Below are 13,937 nucleotides of genomic sequence, written 5' to 3'. Positions count from 1 at the left end.
TTACTGACTAATAAAAGCTTAGAACTTTAACATTCATACTAATAACTAAGCGATCCATAAGCCAGAATAGCAAAGTTCAAAACATTTATACTAATCAATCCATACCTACAAACCCCATAAAACAGTAAAATCTAACGAAACCTAACAAAACCCATTTCTCAAAAGGAAGCAGATTCGACAAATAAGCACAGACCCACCATAGAACAAGAGAAACCACGGTCTGGGCTCGAATCAGAAGGGACTAAGGAGCTGATAAATCTGGGGTTTAGGCTCAGAATTCATTCCAATGATGACAATCATAGGAATGAATCCATAGTGTGTGATTACTTTCGCCTTCTTAAATGTCCATGTGCTCCATTCTTTGACATACTGTGATGCTGACTTCTCTTCCACACCTTTTGCTCCCTTGCCGCTGCTGCTCTTGCCTTTCGTCTTTAGAGAAACCCTAGACGCCATTTTTTTGGCTGGTTTAAGAAAAGAAAACTTGAAAGAACCTTATATTTATGTCTGGGTTTTTATTGTGTGACGTGTTTCGTGTTACTGCTTTTGCTCAGTTGTCTGTCACTTTGCTTCTCGAAATCTGAAAATTCTAAATTGGAAACTTTTCGTAAAATCTGCTCAGGACCCCTGAATTCACTCGGAAACTAGAGAACTTGAGACCTAACTGAGTCGAATTTGAAGGTATACGAGTTAAGAAGTTGATTCTGTCAAAAATAAATATGCTCTTTGTGCCGATGCTCGGTGTGGTTGTTAGCAGAATTTCTTAGACATGAAACAACAAAGACATGCATGCATGGCTTACGATGTTTCATATTTGGTTTCACTAAAACACATCACATCTTCGGAAAAACTTGAGGATTCAAAACTTTCGTCAGGACAGAGCTCCTGGTCTCTCAATATCATCCTTTCTGTTGCCTGTTTCGTCAAATTACTGGTAGAGTGACTTCACAACTCAATATTGTTGGGTAGGGTGGGCTCATTAGCTGTTGATTAAACCTTTTTTCCAGCATGAGAAACTAAAAATTCTGTCTCTCATGATGCATCTTTTCCAAAAAAAATACTGTAGGAGAGAAATGCGGTCACCCTCCTTGATCTCTATCTTCAAGGCTCGAAGATTAATCTCATGGCAGATGGAAATGAATGACTAGCCATTCAAAATGTAAGAAAAGGAAAAAAAAGGAGGGGTGATTTTTTATCCACGGGCCAAGAGGCGATAATTTACCTTGTGAGGGACGTCAGAACCTTGAAGTCCACTTAATCCCAACACATGAGCTTAGTCAGTTCAAAGCTATGTAGAATCATGGGGATGCTATGGGTTTTGGTGGTTGGTAGGGAAGATGCCAGAAAGTTGGTGGCTCAGTAAAAAGCTAAGCGATTCTTCAAAAAATTTCCTGAATAACATTAGTTGGGAGCAGGAAATGGAAGGGAATCAAGCTGCTGACCGTTACTCTACACATTGAACATAAATCTGTTGAATCTAAAAGAATCCACTACCACAAATCCAGCAAAAATCTCTTCCCTCGAACCAGACAATACAACAGAAAACAGTCTATTAATGACCAGTACGAAAATTGAGAAATTCAGAGCATCAACAAGATATGAGTCAACTGACAACACAGGAAAATAAAGTATCTGTACAAGGAATAATAAAATCTATCAGGCAAATACTATGCAACGGGGGCAGGAAACCGAGCAGAAAAGGTACCATGGTAAAGCATCCAACAAAATTGATGATATATGTAAACTGTAAAGGTAGAAGCAAACTGGATAAAACGGTGAAAATCTACACAGCAGAGAACTGGCCTTCCCTAAACAAAAGCGTAGCTGGATAATCACTACCGAGAACAGTTGTTTCTTCATTATTACTCAGGTAATGAAATCTCAGCATCTACATAGGAAATTTAATCAGCTAGGCATCACCTCTTTCTTGATCTATTTTACATCAGTTGAATTCGCCGGTAAACTACCTCTTGTAACATTGCATTCATCAACAAGAACCGCCATATCACAAAAGAAACATTGTTTCATGTAATCAAAGTAAAATCTATCAGTGAGATCACACTCACAAATTACATAGAATGTATTGCAATCTAATCGCACAAAAATTAACCTCCATTTCTACCACTTGATATATACTATTTCAAACGAGGATTGTGTGACTGCATAAGACAAGCACAGACCACAAAAGATGATGGAACAGAAACTCAAATGGACGTGGAAGAAACAAACTCAATTAGTATTATGATCAAAATATATGTAAAGCTACATGGCAAGGCATCTAAAACATGTTACAGACATAAACTATATGCTAAAACTAAAGCTGGATACAACAGAAAATTCACACTCCAGAGAGAACTAGCTTTGTCAGTCACACAAGTTTTCGATTCTTCCAGAAATCTTTTCCATGTGAAGCAAAACAGCTAAAAAAATTCCAAGGAAACTCATGCATTCATTATAATTATTCTTGTCTATCGCTAAGCCCCGTCCACAAACATACTCCTTTCCAAATGGAACATTGGGAAAATGAAGGATAGAAACCAATCTGCAAAACTCATGTAGATGGCAAAATACAAGTTGGAATGCTAGGGTCTCTATCTACCGACAAAAAACCACAAATGAAGCATGAAATTCCTACTTTCATCCATCCAACATCAACCTATAACTCAAACAAAACTCATCAAAAGAGATCAAAGAAGAGCGTAAAAAGAGAATAAATTTTTACCCAAGACATGAATTTAAATAAATTCTCCATCACTAAACTTCCATCTTTACCTATGCACAAACACAATTTCTCAAGCAGAATCATACATCAGTCACAACACAAACCACATAATCGAATCCAACAAAAAGCAAAACAAACACAAAAAAAACATCAAATGAACAGGCAAGACAGACAACAAGCAAAAATACCCTCAATAAAAAAAGTAGTATATCACCTTTAAAAAGATCCTTAAGCATCCAGATACCATAACAACAAAAACATAAAACGGGATCTTTCAGAAACTTCAAAAAAAGAGCAACAATTTCTCAATCATTCAGAAATCTCAACATCACCATCAGTAATCTCCTGCTGCAAATCTTTTGGATCTTTCCCATCAACAGTACACCCAACAGAAACACAAGTCCCCAAAATTTCCTTCACTGTACCACTCAGATCCTTCGCCATCGATCTCACACTCATAACCTTAGCAATCTCAATAACATCATCAAGAGAGATGTTCCCATTATGCTTTATGTTCTTTGTCTTCTTCCTGTCTCTCTCTGGCTCCTTCAACGCCTTGATAACCAAAGCTGCGGCTGAGGGCACGACGGTGACCTTGGCCTGACGGTTCTGGACGGTGAGCTTGACGGTGACACGGAGGCCCTTCCAGTCCTTGGCAGTTTCTTTGGCGATGTCTTCTCCGATTTTCTTCGGAGAAAGACCGAGAGGTCCGATTTTGGGAGCGAGGGAACTGGCTGCACCAACTTCGCCTCCGGTTACCCTCACGTAAACGTCGACAACCTGAGATGGGTCAAACTTCGGCGGCATTTTTGCTGCTCTGCTGCTGCTTGCTGACTGAGGGAATGGGAAAGGGAGCAAGGGTTTCACGAAATAGACGGATTATAAGATATATTGGCTGCTAGGGTTTTAAGAGAGTGAAATGTCTTTTTTACGCCAATAAGGTGGGCTTCTTTCGTGGACTTTAACCAAGCCTTATTTGATTCCCTGTATGATAAAGGGGAACGTGGTCCGGAGTGAGGGGTAGAACATGCAGCAATTATATTATTCTGATGGATCAAAACCGCGTTTTCAGCCATCTTCGGTGAGAGTTCGTTTGTCTACGCGGCTCCGGCTGCGTTTTATTTAAAACGCAGTTTGTAGTCGTTTGGTAATAAAAAAAAGTAATTTATTGTACATAGGATCCACATGAATTTTGCGTTTAAAACGCTGAAATGAAAAAGCAACGAAAACATGCTTTTCGTTCTCTGCGGCTAATAAAAAATAAGGAATAGTGCAATTCACTTGCACTGTCCGCGGGTTTTTTTTTTAATGTGTTAATTGTATTATATTTTAAAAAAAAAAAACTAGTTTGCAGAATTAAATTCGTTCGCGACGTGAACAATATTTTTTTCTAGAAAGTTTTTCTTGAAAAACTAGTATAGAGTGAATTAAATTCACTTGCACAATAATATCAATTTTGTAGTTTTTTATCGAATGAATTTTGTACGTAATGAAATTATAAATAGTTTAATAGAATAATAAAAAATATTTTATATAAAGTATTATTTTTTTCATGATGTAATAAAAGTAATTAATTTTACAATATTTAAATTTAAAACCATCAATATTAATATATATTTTTAAAATTATTTTATAACTTCAATTTGAAAAACATTTTTTAAACCAAACACATTAAACTACTTTTTCTTCAACCTCAATTTCAACCACAGTTTTAACCAAACACTCATTTTTTCAAATCAACCTCAACTAAAAGTACTTTTTATAAAGCAACTTTTTTTCAAACCACAACCACAACAGCTACCGCAATACTAAACAGACTCTTAATATTGAATTTCCCCTTGTTTTTTTATGAAAAAATATTTTTATCAAAACCGCGTTTTTCAGCCATCTTCAGTGTTAATATTGAATTTCCCCTTGTTTTTTTATTAAAAAATATTTTTTTAAAAAAATATTTTTTAAATAAAAAACATTTTAAAAATAAACTGTTATCATCTAAAATCTCTCACGAAGTCATTTACGATATAAAAAAAATAATTTCTTTTGGAAATATCAGTATGTTGTGTTTGGTTTTTAACAAATATGTATTCATTTTGTTAGATGATTTATTTGAAATGGCCACTAAACTTTATTATGTTAAAATGGTCCTCGAAAGTAGATTTAGTGTAGAGGATCGAGGAGGTGGGAGAAATAATATTTTTTCATGAGGTTCTAGAGTTGATTAAAATATGTTTTAAAACTGTAATTTAAAAACTTGATTTTGGTTGTAGTTGGAGATAATTAATTTGAATTGATCTTTCATATTGTAAATTGATTAGTTAAAAAGATAAAAAAAATCAATGAATTTTTAATTGAAATTATGAGTTAACTCGACCTTTTGATTGAATTAGATCGAGTCAATCCCTCCTTGGTTTTTTTTTTATTATCTATACTAGACAGGTCTTGCTCTAATTCAATTATATCCCTATTGACCCTTGATCCAAGTTTTATAACAATGAATACAACCTCTTTCCTAAGACCTATAACATGTTCAAGTTCGTGCAAGTAAAAGACAATACACGAACTAATTTGATGCTGTAAATCCTTCGGTGCTAAAGCAAAATAGAAGCTAGAAGATGGAGAAAACTTTGAGATGGTTCCCTCATTACTTTAGAATTGCATATACTCAATGAAATAAGTCGTTTTATTCTAGAGTGATGGGGCCCTTCCAAATTACAATAAACTTGTTGCAGCGTGGTATCTTCACATAGGCTCACTTTTGAGATTGAGAATTCTAATTTTAATTTGTAGTTAGTTATTTGTCTACTTCTCTAAAAGCTTTTTTAGAGATTATACTGTTTATAAGTTCATAATATTTTATACTCTCATATTGACACGAAAAAAAAAACTATATTGTCTACTTCTCTACAAGCTTTTTTAGAGATTATACTGTTTATAAGTTCATAATATTTTATACTCTCATATTGATACGAAAAAAAAAACTATCTTTTATTTATAGTATGTTTTATTTAATGATTAAAAAACCCTTATTACAACTTTGTTATAGAACTAAAGAAACCTTAGCCACTATGGCTAACATCTTGCGATTTGCTCCACTCTGATAATAATCAAATGGGCAAATAAGAGGTCCCCTCCTCGATCTCTATCTTCAAGGCTCGAAGATCAAAATGAAAGAACAGCTAAAAAAGGAGGGGTGATTTTTTATCCATGGGCCAAGAGGCGCGCTAGATTACCATGTGATGGACGTCAGATGCTCGAAGTCCCCTTAATCCCAACACATGAGCTTAGTCAGTTCAAAGCTATGTAGAATTATGGTGATGCTGCGGGCTTTGGTGGTTGGTCGGGAAGATGCCAGAAAGTTGGTGGCTCAGTTAAAAGCTACGCGATTCTTCAAAAGATTTCCTGAATAGCAGCATTAGTTGGGAGCAGGAAATGGAAGGGAATCAAGCAGCTGACCGTTACTCTACCAATTGAATATAAATCTGTTTAATCTAAACGAATCCACTACCACAAATCCAGCACAAATCTCTTCCCTCGAACCAAACAATAATGATGATATAACTTCACAGTATGAAAATTGAGAGATTCGGAGCATCAACAACTGAGTCAGCTGATGACACAGGAAAATAACTTCATCTATACAAGGAATAATCAAATCAGGCAAATACCATGCAATGGGGGCAGTCAACCGAGCAGAAAAGGTACCATGGTAAAGCATCCAAACAAAAATGATGATATATATAAACTGTAGAGGTAGAAGCAAATAAAACAGCGAAAATACACACAGAAGAGAAATGGCTTTCCCTAAACAAAAGCGAAGCTGGATTATCACTACCGAGAACTGGCTTTCCTAAGCAGCAAATAGACTAAAGCTGACTAACAATTGTTTCTTTATTATTACTCAAGTAGTGAATTTGCAGCATATACATAGGAAATTTATTCAGATAGGCATCGCCTCTTTCTTGATCTATACTACATCAGTCAAATTCACCGGTAAACTGCCTCTTGTATCATTGCATTCATCGACAAGAACCGATCATAGCACAAGAGAATTTCCTTGAAAAAAATATGTCCAATTGGCAGAGGCATTATTTACACATCAATTGCTATTTAAACACAAGTTAGTGAATATGTTGGGTTACATCTACAAGGCAGAAACAGAATTTCAGGTAATAAAAGAAAAATCTATCAGGGGGATCATACTCCCAATTACATAGAATGTACTGCAATTAATTGCGCAAATTAACCCCCATTTCTACAGCTTGATAAATACTATTCCGTAAGAGGATAGCATGACTGCATGAGATAAACAAAGCACAGAGGATGATGGAACAGACAATGTCACATGGATTTGGAAGAAATGAAACTCTAGTATTATGATCAAACTAGACATAAAGCTACGAGGCAAAGAATCTAAAAACAGTTGAGACATAAGCTGTAAGTTAAAACTAAAACTGGATGCAACAGAAAATTCAAACTCCAGAGAGAATTAGCTTTCACAAATTGGTGAAAAAGTCAGTCAATCGCACAAGTTCTCTATTCCTCCAGAAATATTTTCCCTATGAACCAAAACAGCTAAACAATTCCAAGCAAACTCTTGCATTCATTATAACTTATTCTTGTCTATCGCTAAGCTGAATCTACAAACATACACATTTACCACCGGAAGATTGGAAAATGAAGGATAGAAACCTATCTGAAAAGCTCATGTAGATAGGATAATGCAAGTTCTATCTATCAAATAAAAAAAACAAATGATGCGTAAAATTCTACTTTTCATCCATCCGTCCTCGTCCTATAACTCGAACAAAACTCATCAAAAGAGATCAAAGAAGTGCCTAAAATATGAATAATTTTTATCCCAAGACATAAATTAAATAAATTCTCCATCACTAAGCTTCCATCTTTACCTAGGCACAAGCACATAACTCTTCAAGTAGAATCATACACCCAGCACAAAACAAATCAGATAACCAAATTCAATAAAATGAAAAAAAAACAGAAACACAAAAAAAAAAAAAAACAAATGACCAAACAAAACAGTAAACACAACTAGCAAAAATACCCTCGATAATAAAGTAGTAAATCACCGTAGAAAACATCCTTAAGCATCCAGATACCATAAAATTAGACAAAAACATAAAATGAGATCTTTCGGAAACTTTTAAAAAACCCAAAAGAGCAACAATTTCTCAATCATTCAGAAATCTCAACATCACCATCAGTAATCTCCTGCTGCAAATCTTTTGGATCTTTCCCATCAACAGTACACCCAACAGAAACACAAGTCCCCAAAATTTCCTTCACTGTACCACTCAGATCCTTCGCCATCGATCTCACACTCATAACCTTAGCAATCTCAATAACATCATCAAGAGAGATGTTCCCATTATGCTTTATGTTCTTTGTCTTCTTCCTGTCTCTCTCTGGCTCCTTCAACGCTTTGATAACCAAAGCCGCGGCTGAGGGCACAACGGTGACCTTGGCCTGACGATTCTGGACGGTGAGCTTGACGGTGACACGGAGGCCCTTCCAGTCCTTGGCGGTTTCTTTGGCGATGTCTTCTCCTATTTTCTTGGGAGAAAGTCCGAGGGGTCCGATTTTGGGAGCGAGGGAACTGGCTGCACCGACTTCGCCGCCGGTTACCCTCACGTAAACGTCGACCACCTGAGATGGGTCAAACTTCGGCGGCATCTTTGCTTCTCTGTTGCTGCTTGCTGCCTGATGGAAAGAGAGGGAGATCAAAGGGTTTCTAGAAAATAGACGGTTTATATAGATATAGTGGCGGCTAGGGTTTTGGGCGAGTGCAATACCGTTTCTAGCCCTAAAAGATGGGTTTTTTCTTGGACTTTGATCGGACTAAAGGAAACAAGCTGTTGGATTTTTATTTTTTTGAGATTGTTTCCCTTTTTAAAATAAATACTCGAATTACGAGTTAAAAAAATAATTTTAGTTAGTTTGAGTCTATCAATTTTATATTTTAAAATAAAAATATTTTTTAAAAAATATTAATTAAAAAAATAACATGAATCAATTAGGGTTAATTTATTAAACTTGTGACTCAAATTATTAAATAAAAATAATTTTATAAAAAAACAAATGGAAATAGATTTTGAATTATAATTTTTTATTAACTTAAATTCTTTTTTTAAGTCAATTGAATTAGCAATCCGATTTATTAGTGTAGAATAACTTCATAAAATCTCTAATAAATTTAATATTAAAAAATAATAATTAAAAACACCAAAACCCCCCTCCTTTTTAGTGTTTTTTATTTTTTATTATTAATTAAAGCAAGATGACTCGATTTTTCTTTTGATCATGAGATGACTTGATCTTAGCACTGCATTAAGTAAATATTAGGTAACAAAAGGTTGGCCTCTCATTTGTCTCCAAAGATCCATATTAAAATAATATGATGTGTGTGTGTGTATCAAGTGTTTTAGGAACACATAATAGGAATCATTCATGCCACCCCATGATTCTTTCCTCTCTCTTTTCCTTTGATCATGCGTCCTCCGATAAGTTTAGCCATAATTAATTCTATGCTCGATTCAATCGCATATATGTAAGCAAGTCTAAGGAAAATCCATACGTTTCATATATTCCAAAAATTTATAAGGAATTTATAGCACTTTCTCCAAGTAGCTCAAACAGAGAAGAAAATGGAGGCGAGGATGAAGAGGTCTCTCGTGCTAGTTTCTGCAGTTGTTGGGTTGAGCACTCTGCTGTAGGCTGCTCTATCTTGGATTGCTACCTAACTTGCTTCCTTCCTTCCAAGTGTCCTCTCCCACCAAAAATCTGCTCGCGATGTATCCTCCAAGCAATTTTTAACCAGATAAACCAATTTTTGTTTCTTCAAACCGGATCAATTCACACCTGGATGTATCCTCCAAGCAATCCAGATTTTAAAACAATGCTAAAAACTCTTCCAAATGTTATTCGTGTCATGACCTCTAGAATATCTTTGCTTTGAGAAATGGCACGATGATTGGATTGAAGAGATGAATTTGATAGCAAAGCAGAGAACAAGGCTCGAAAACCCAAAGATAAAACCCAAATTGAGTGAGTTCCAACAAGCAAACCTATTCTTACAAGAAAAATAACCAAGATGGCCTAACCCACGCTAGACATGGATCTAACGACCCAAACCCCTCCTCTGCGTTTTCTCTCTGATTGTTCGGTGCCTGAAAAACCCTTTACCCATCAAGAATCAAAGAAAACCAAGAACCTTCCACTCTCTCAAGCTTTGAAGCCAAAAGAGAATTATCAGCAAAAACACTAAAGATTAAGAGAGATGCAAGAAAGAGCAGAGTATACTCTTGTTGCAAGGAAACCCAGTTTTGGTCTCCCAACTGGTTGTCCAATCTGCTTGCCTCTTTTCATCTACCTCAAATTTTCTAACTTTCCATTCCATTTGGTTTTCAACAACACTTTCCCTGATTCAGGTATTCTTTTTTGGGCTCTTATTTTCATTTAATGTTATTCATGTTTGTAAGTTGTTGTTCTGGTTTTCTGCTTCTTTTTTTTGTCCCTGCTAGTTTACCTTGTGTTTGTTTTCTTTGTTTCCATTTTGTTGAAGTTTTCTTCTTTTATGTGTTGATAGGCCTGAATCACTAAGAAAACATAACTCATTTCTTTAGCAGAGTTGTTTTCACAGAATGAATGTGAATTTGATCATGTTAAGATGGGCTGTGATCATTTTCAGTTTAACTGAGTTCTATGCTTTCGTTTAACTGAGTTCTTTTGGATATCTGAAAGTTGGTATTTTGTTGTTCAGTGGGAATTTTAGTGTGTTTTGGGACTCGGTGTATGGCGAGTATTCGGAATAAATGAGGCTAACATATTGTCTTAAAAGAAGGCCATGGTCATACATAATAGGGAAGGAGTTAGTAATTAGCATTCAAGATTGGATCTGCATGACCAGGACTGTTTTTGATGGATATTGGTTTTTTGATTGACAAGAAATGGCAGCTGGTTTTTAATGTGTGCATGCTTTGTTCATGTTGTCATATATGTTTGTTTTCTCAAATATATAATGCAAATATCAAAATTGTCTTCAAAACACTTATCTGACTTTCTGTTGGAGATCAAATTCCATATATTGAATCAGGCACTTATGTGGCCTACAATGACGAGAATGGTGGGGTAATCAAAAGTTTAAAGGAAGATGGTATTGTTGATTTGGACACTGACTTCAGCTCTTTCCCAGAATGGATATCAAGGAAAGCGATGGTTAGCACCTGGCTTGCAGATGCAATCATGTATGAACTCTGGGTGGGGTCTGATGGAACCTCTGCCCGAACAATTTATCACTCTGGCCTCCCTTGGTTGATAGGAAAGGCTCTATTAATGAAACAAGTGCACGTTGTTAAGCAGCGACTTGGGATAACTAAAGAAAATGCTGAACGAAGGGAAGCAGAGGTTACACTTCTATTGTTTATGATATTTTTCTGCAACTTGTTGATATCAAATCTGCGCACATACACTGGTGTTAGAAAGCATACACCTGTGGAATGATTTTACCCGTTTATATATTGCTTCATTTTCTGTTAATTTTCCTTGACCATGGCCTTGCAATAATTTTATTTTAATTTATGGATAGATCTACAAGAGAGCGAAAATTGCATATGGAGCTTTGTCAACCACATTAGGGGATCACACATTACTTTTTTGAAAGGTGTTTCTTTTTTATATCGTGGTTAATATATATATTTTTCATTTTTTACCTGAAATCATCTAAAGATATTTTGGTTTTTATGTTTTGAATTCAAATTTTAAGTTTGAGGTCTTGACTATGCATTGATTATACACCCAACTTCATTTTTCTGTTTGTGCAGGCCATCTAGTTTGGACGCATATTTCCTTGGGCATGTATGTCCTTTTCACTCTTCAAGCATTTCCTGTGAGTCACTTTACCAGTTGTCTTGATCTGTGACCTGTGAGAGCTGAATGCTGGCATTTGTATGGCGAGAACAATTATTTACAGCTGAAAATGTGGTAATACATGACCTGGGATGATGGTGCAAAAACAATTACATCATTACCGTTCACTTTCTGTAGTTGAATGCCCTGATGACAAGCATCGCTATGGTGATTACATGTGGCCTTGCTGTAAATATCTAACAATCAAGTCCTTCTAATTTCTTTCAAGAACACTACAGCAATCTATGCTGTTATAAAACACATTACCATCAATTTTATTTTTTCCAGTTAAAAACTCTCTTGAAACCATTTTCTGTTAACATAGTTTCTACTTATTTGATTTTCACGTGATTTGCTATTGTTATTCTGTCTTGGCACAAAGCATTTGAGTTTGTTGCTTCACTTGTCAAATATTTTCAACTCTTATCCTTTTATGTGTTCCATGCCATTAGGAATCATCAATGCTGCAAAGTGCACTCTTGGAGCATGGTAATCTCATACGATATGCTGAAAAACTTAAGACAGATTTCATGGAGGCTGGATCGTCTTCTTCTGTCCCGCAATTCCTTTCAGATGCTTCATCAACTTCAACAAGACGTCCTTCAAATTCAGGCAAGATATTTTCATCTTTTATTCTTGTGAATATTATATTGGTCATCTGATAGTGTCTTGAGTTGTGGATTTACTAAACCAAACCAGCCTACAGATCATGTTTTAGTCATCATCAAACTAACAATTTGTTGTTTAAGATGCTTCAAGAAAAATAAAAGCTATTGGGAAATAAGAGGTCAAAAGGTACCATCCATGTCTCTTTTCTTTCAAATAGAATTTCTAACTATTTTCGTGTGTTTTTCTCACTAGGCTCAAAACCTAAGAAGCAACCCAAGAGGGAAAGGACAGAAGAGGAGAAAACTTTCAGAAGAAGGGCAAGATACTTTCTAGTAACACAGGTAGTTGCAGTTTTAGTCTTTCTATCTGTCATGAGCAGTAATGATTTTTCTGAGGTGGAGGTTGATGAAGATGAAGATGAAGATGAAGGCTTCAGTTATGACTGAAGAAGCATTCATTTTTTGACAAAGTTGTATTTTCCTTGACAATTTTTTTCCTCATGACAATTCAGTCATGGACATCACTGTGAGAAAGATAGTTTCCTTTTTACCTTTCATTCTTGTATTCCATGTAAAAGTTTTGAAAAATAATCATCCAACAGTTGTAGGTTGTTAATTATGAACATTTCCATAAGCACAGTGATAGGTGGTTCAGACTTCAGAGGAAATTGTGGCCAAAGTAGTTGGATTCTAATCATGAAAATTCAGAAACTCTCCGTGCTGCAGGAAATAGCCCTTGTAGTTGTTGAATTTGAATCCACTGTAAAAAAATCACCCCGTGAGCACTCATTCATTCTCATTGATTCACTTCCAATTCCTTCTTCCTGTTTCTGCTAGAACTCTGGAGCACTTGGCAATGGCATTCTCCCATTACTTAACATATTCTGCATATCCCTCTGCAGAACCAATAGCAAATTCAGTAAGAGAAGGTTACATCAAATATTGGTTGCATATAGATGTGGAAAAGTAGAATACTTGGTTGCCTCTTTCAGCCATTGAACAATGCATTCGGAGGGATTATATCTTCTGGTTGATGACTCCAGCCAAAATGTTGAATGGTAAGTTGTGTTCTTAATAGCTTGAGCAAGGAGCTCAATCTTGCTGATAGAAATGTATAGTTTACCCTCGCATGAGTATGTTTCTGTAGAATGAAAATTGTTGTTGGATTGTTACATGCATTTGCTGTAAAATAATGCAGTTCATTCCAGAGAGAATGCTATAACTTTTTTTTTTTTTTCAGAACACAAGGAGGGAATGCAGGGGGAATATTGGTGGATTGAGATAAAATGCACTAGACACCTTTTAAGTTTTTAAGGGATGCCATAAATCATTTTCCATAGTCCTCTAAGCCATAACGATGTTTAGTTTCTGAACAGACTTCACTTGGAATCTGACAAAACCCAATCTACGATTAGAACTTATGCAGAAATTGCCTCATAACGCGACTCCATATCTATTTGTCTTTCCCTAGTGGGACCTTGTAATTTCATAGTTTATGAAACATAGGAAAGTTGTTTCCAGAAAAGTGGCTTTCATGAAACAAATAAGGCCAGTTTAGTTTTTTAATGCTCCCTTCTTTGCTTTCTTAACTTTCTCCTTGTTATGGCAATTGCAGCTGAAAATATGATAAAGCTAAAGGACATGCTAGGAAGAGAAGAAATGTATTTTGATTTGTCAGTGTTTTA

General features: G+C 35.6%; 3 protein-coding genes across 6 annotated transcripts in view; 1 reads left to right on the top strand and 2 right to left on the bottom strand.

The window, feature by feature from the left end:
- Positions 1–2,916: 2,916 nt before the first annotated feature.
- Positions 2,917–3,599, bottom strand: LOC118042645 (large ribosomal subunit protein uL11). Its single transcript, XM_035050352.2, has one exon. It carries the CDS (start codon positions 3,527–3,529, stop codon positions 3,032–3,034), a length of 498 nt encoding a protein of 165 aa, XP_034906243.1. The 5' UTR covers positions 3,530–3,599; the 3' UTR covers positions 2,917–3,031.
- A 4,163-nt stretch (positions 3,600–7,762) lies between these two features.
- LOC118042651 (large ribosomal subunit protein uL11) lies at positions 7,763–8,472 on the bottom strand. Its single transcript, XM_035050359.2, has one exon. The coding sequence runs from the start codon at positions 8,411–8,413 to the stop codon at positions 7,916–7,918; it is 498 nt and encodes a 165-aa protein (XP_034906250.1). The 5' UTR covers positions 8,414–8,472; the 3' UTR covers positions 7,763–7,915.
- Positions 8,473–9,106: 634 nt separating this feature from the next.
- Positions 9,107–13,937, top strand: part of LOC118042650 (mitochondrial outer membrane import complex protein METAXIN-like) — a 69,222-nt gene continuing 64,391 nt past the window's right edge. Inside the window, exons 1-6 of one of the 4 annotated variants that reach the window (XR_012168692.1) lie at positions 9,107–10,167; positions 10,809–11,143; positions 11,325–11,399; positions 11,560–11,812; positions 12,097–12,256; positions 12,506–12,868. Coding sequence is in view for 1 of the 4 variants with exons in the window: in XM_073406329.1 (XP_073262430.1) it covers positions 11,795–11,812; positions 12,097–12,256; positions 12,506–12,699 (372 nt within the window). In the remaining 3 variants the exon portion in view is untranslated. Of the gene's footprint in view, positions 10,168–10,808; positions 11,144–11,324; positions 11,400–11,559; positions 12,257–12,505; positions 12,869–13,937 lie in introns of those variants that run through there. The other 3 variants (XR_012168691.1, XM_073406329.1, XR_012168693.1) reach the window with 3 other exon arrangements.

Source organism: Populus alba, chromosome 18 (assembly GCF_005239225.2).
Source record: "Populus alba chromosome 18, ASM523922v2, whole genome shotgun sequence".
Classification (NCBI taxonomy): domain Eukaryota; kingdom Viridiplantae; phylum Streptophyta; class Magnoliopsida; order Malpighiales; family Salicaceae; genus Populus; species Populus alba.
This window is presented reverse-complemented; position numbering and strand designations above follow the sequence as displayed.

Coding starts and splice junctions, on each gene's coding strand:
- LOC118042645 (XM_035050352.2), bottom strand. CDS start 3,529: ATGCCGCCGAAGTTTGACCCATCTCAGGTTGTCGACGTTTACGTGAGG.
- LOC118042651 (XM_035050359.2), bottom strand. CDS start 8,413: ATGCCGCCGAAGTTTGACCCATCTCAGGTGGTCGACGTTTACGTGAGG.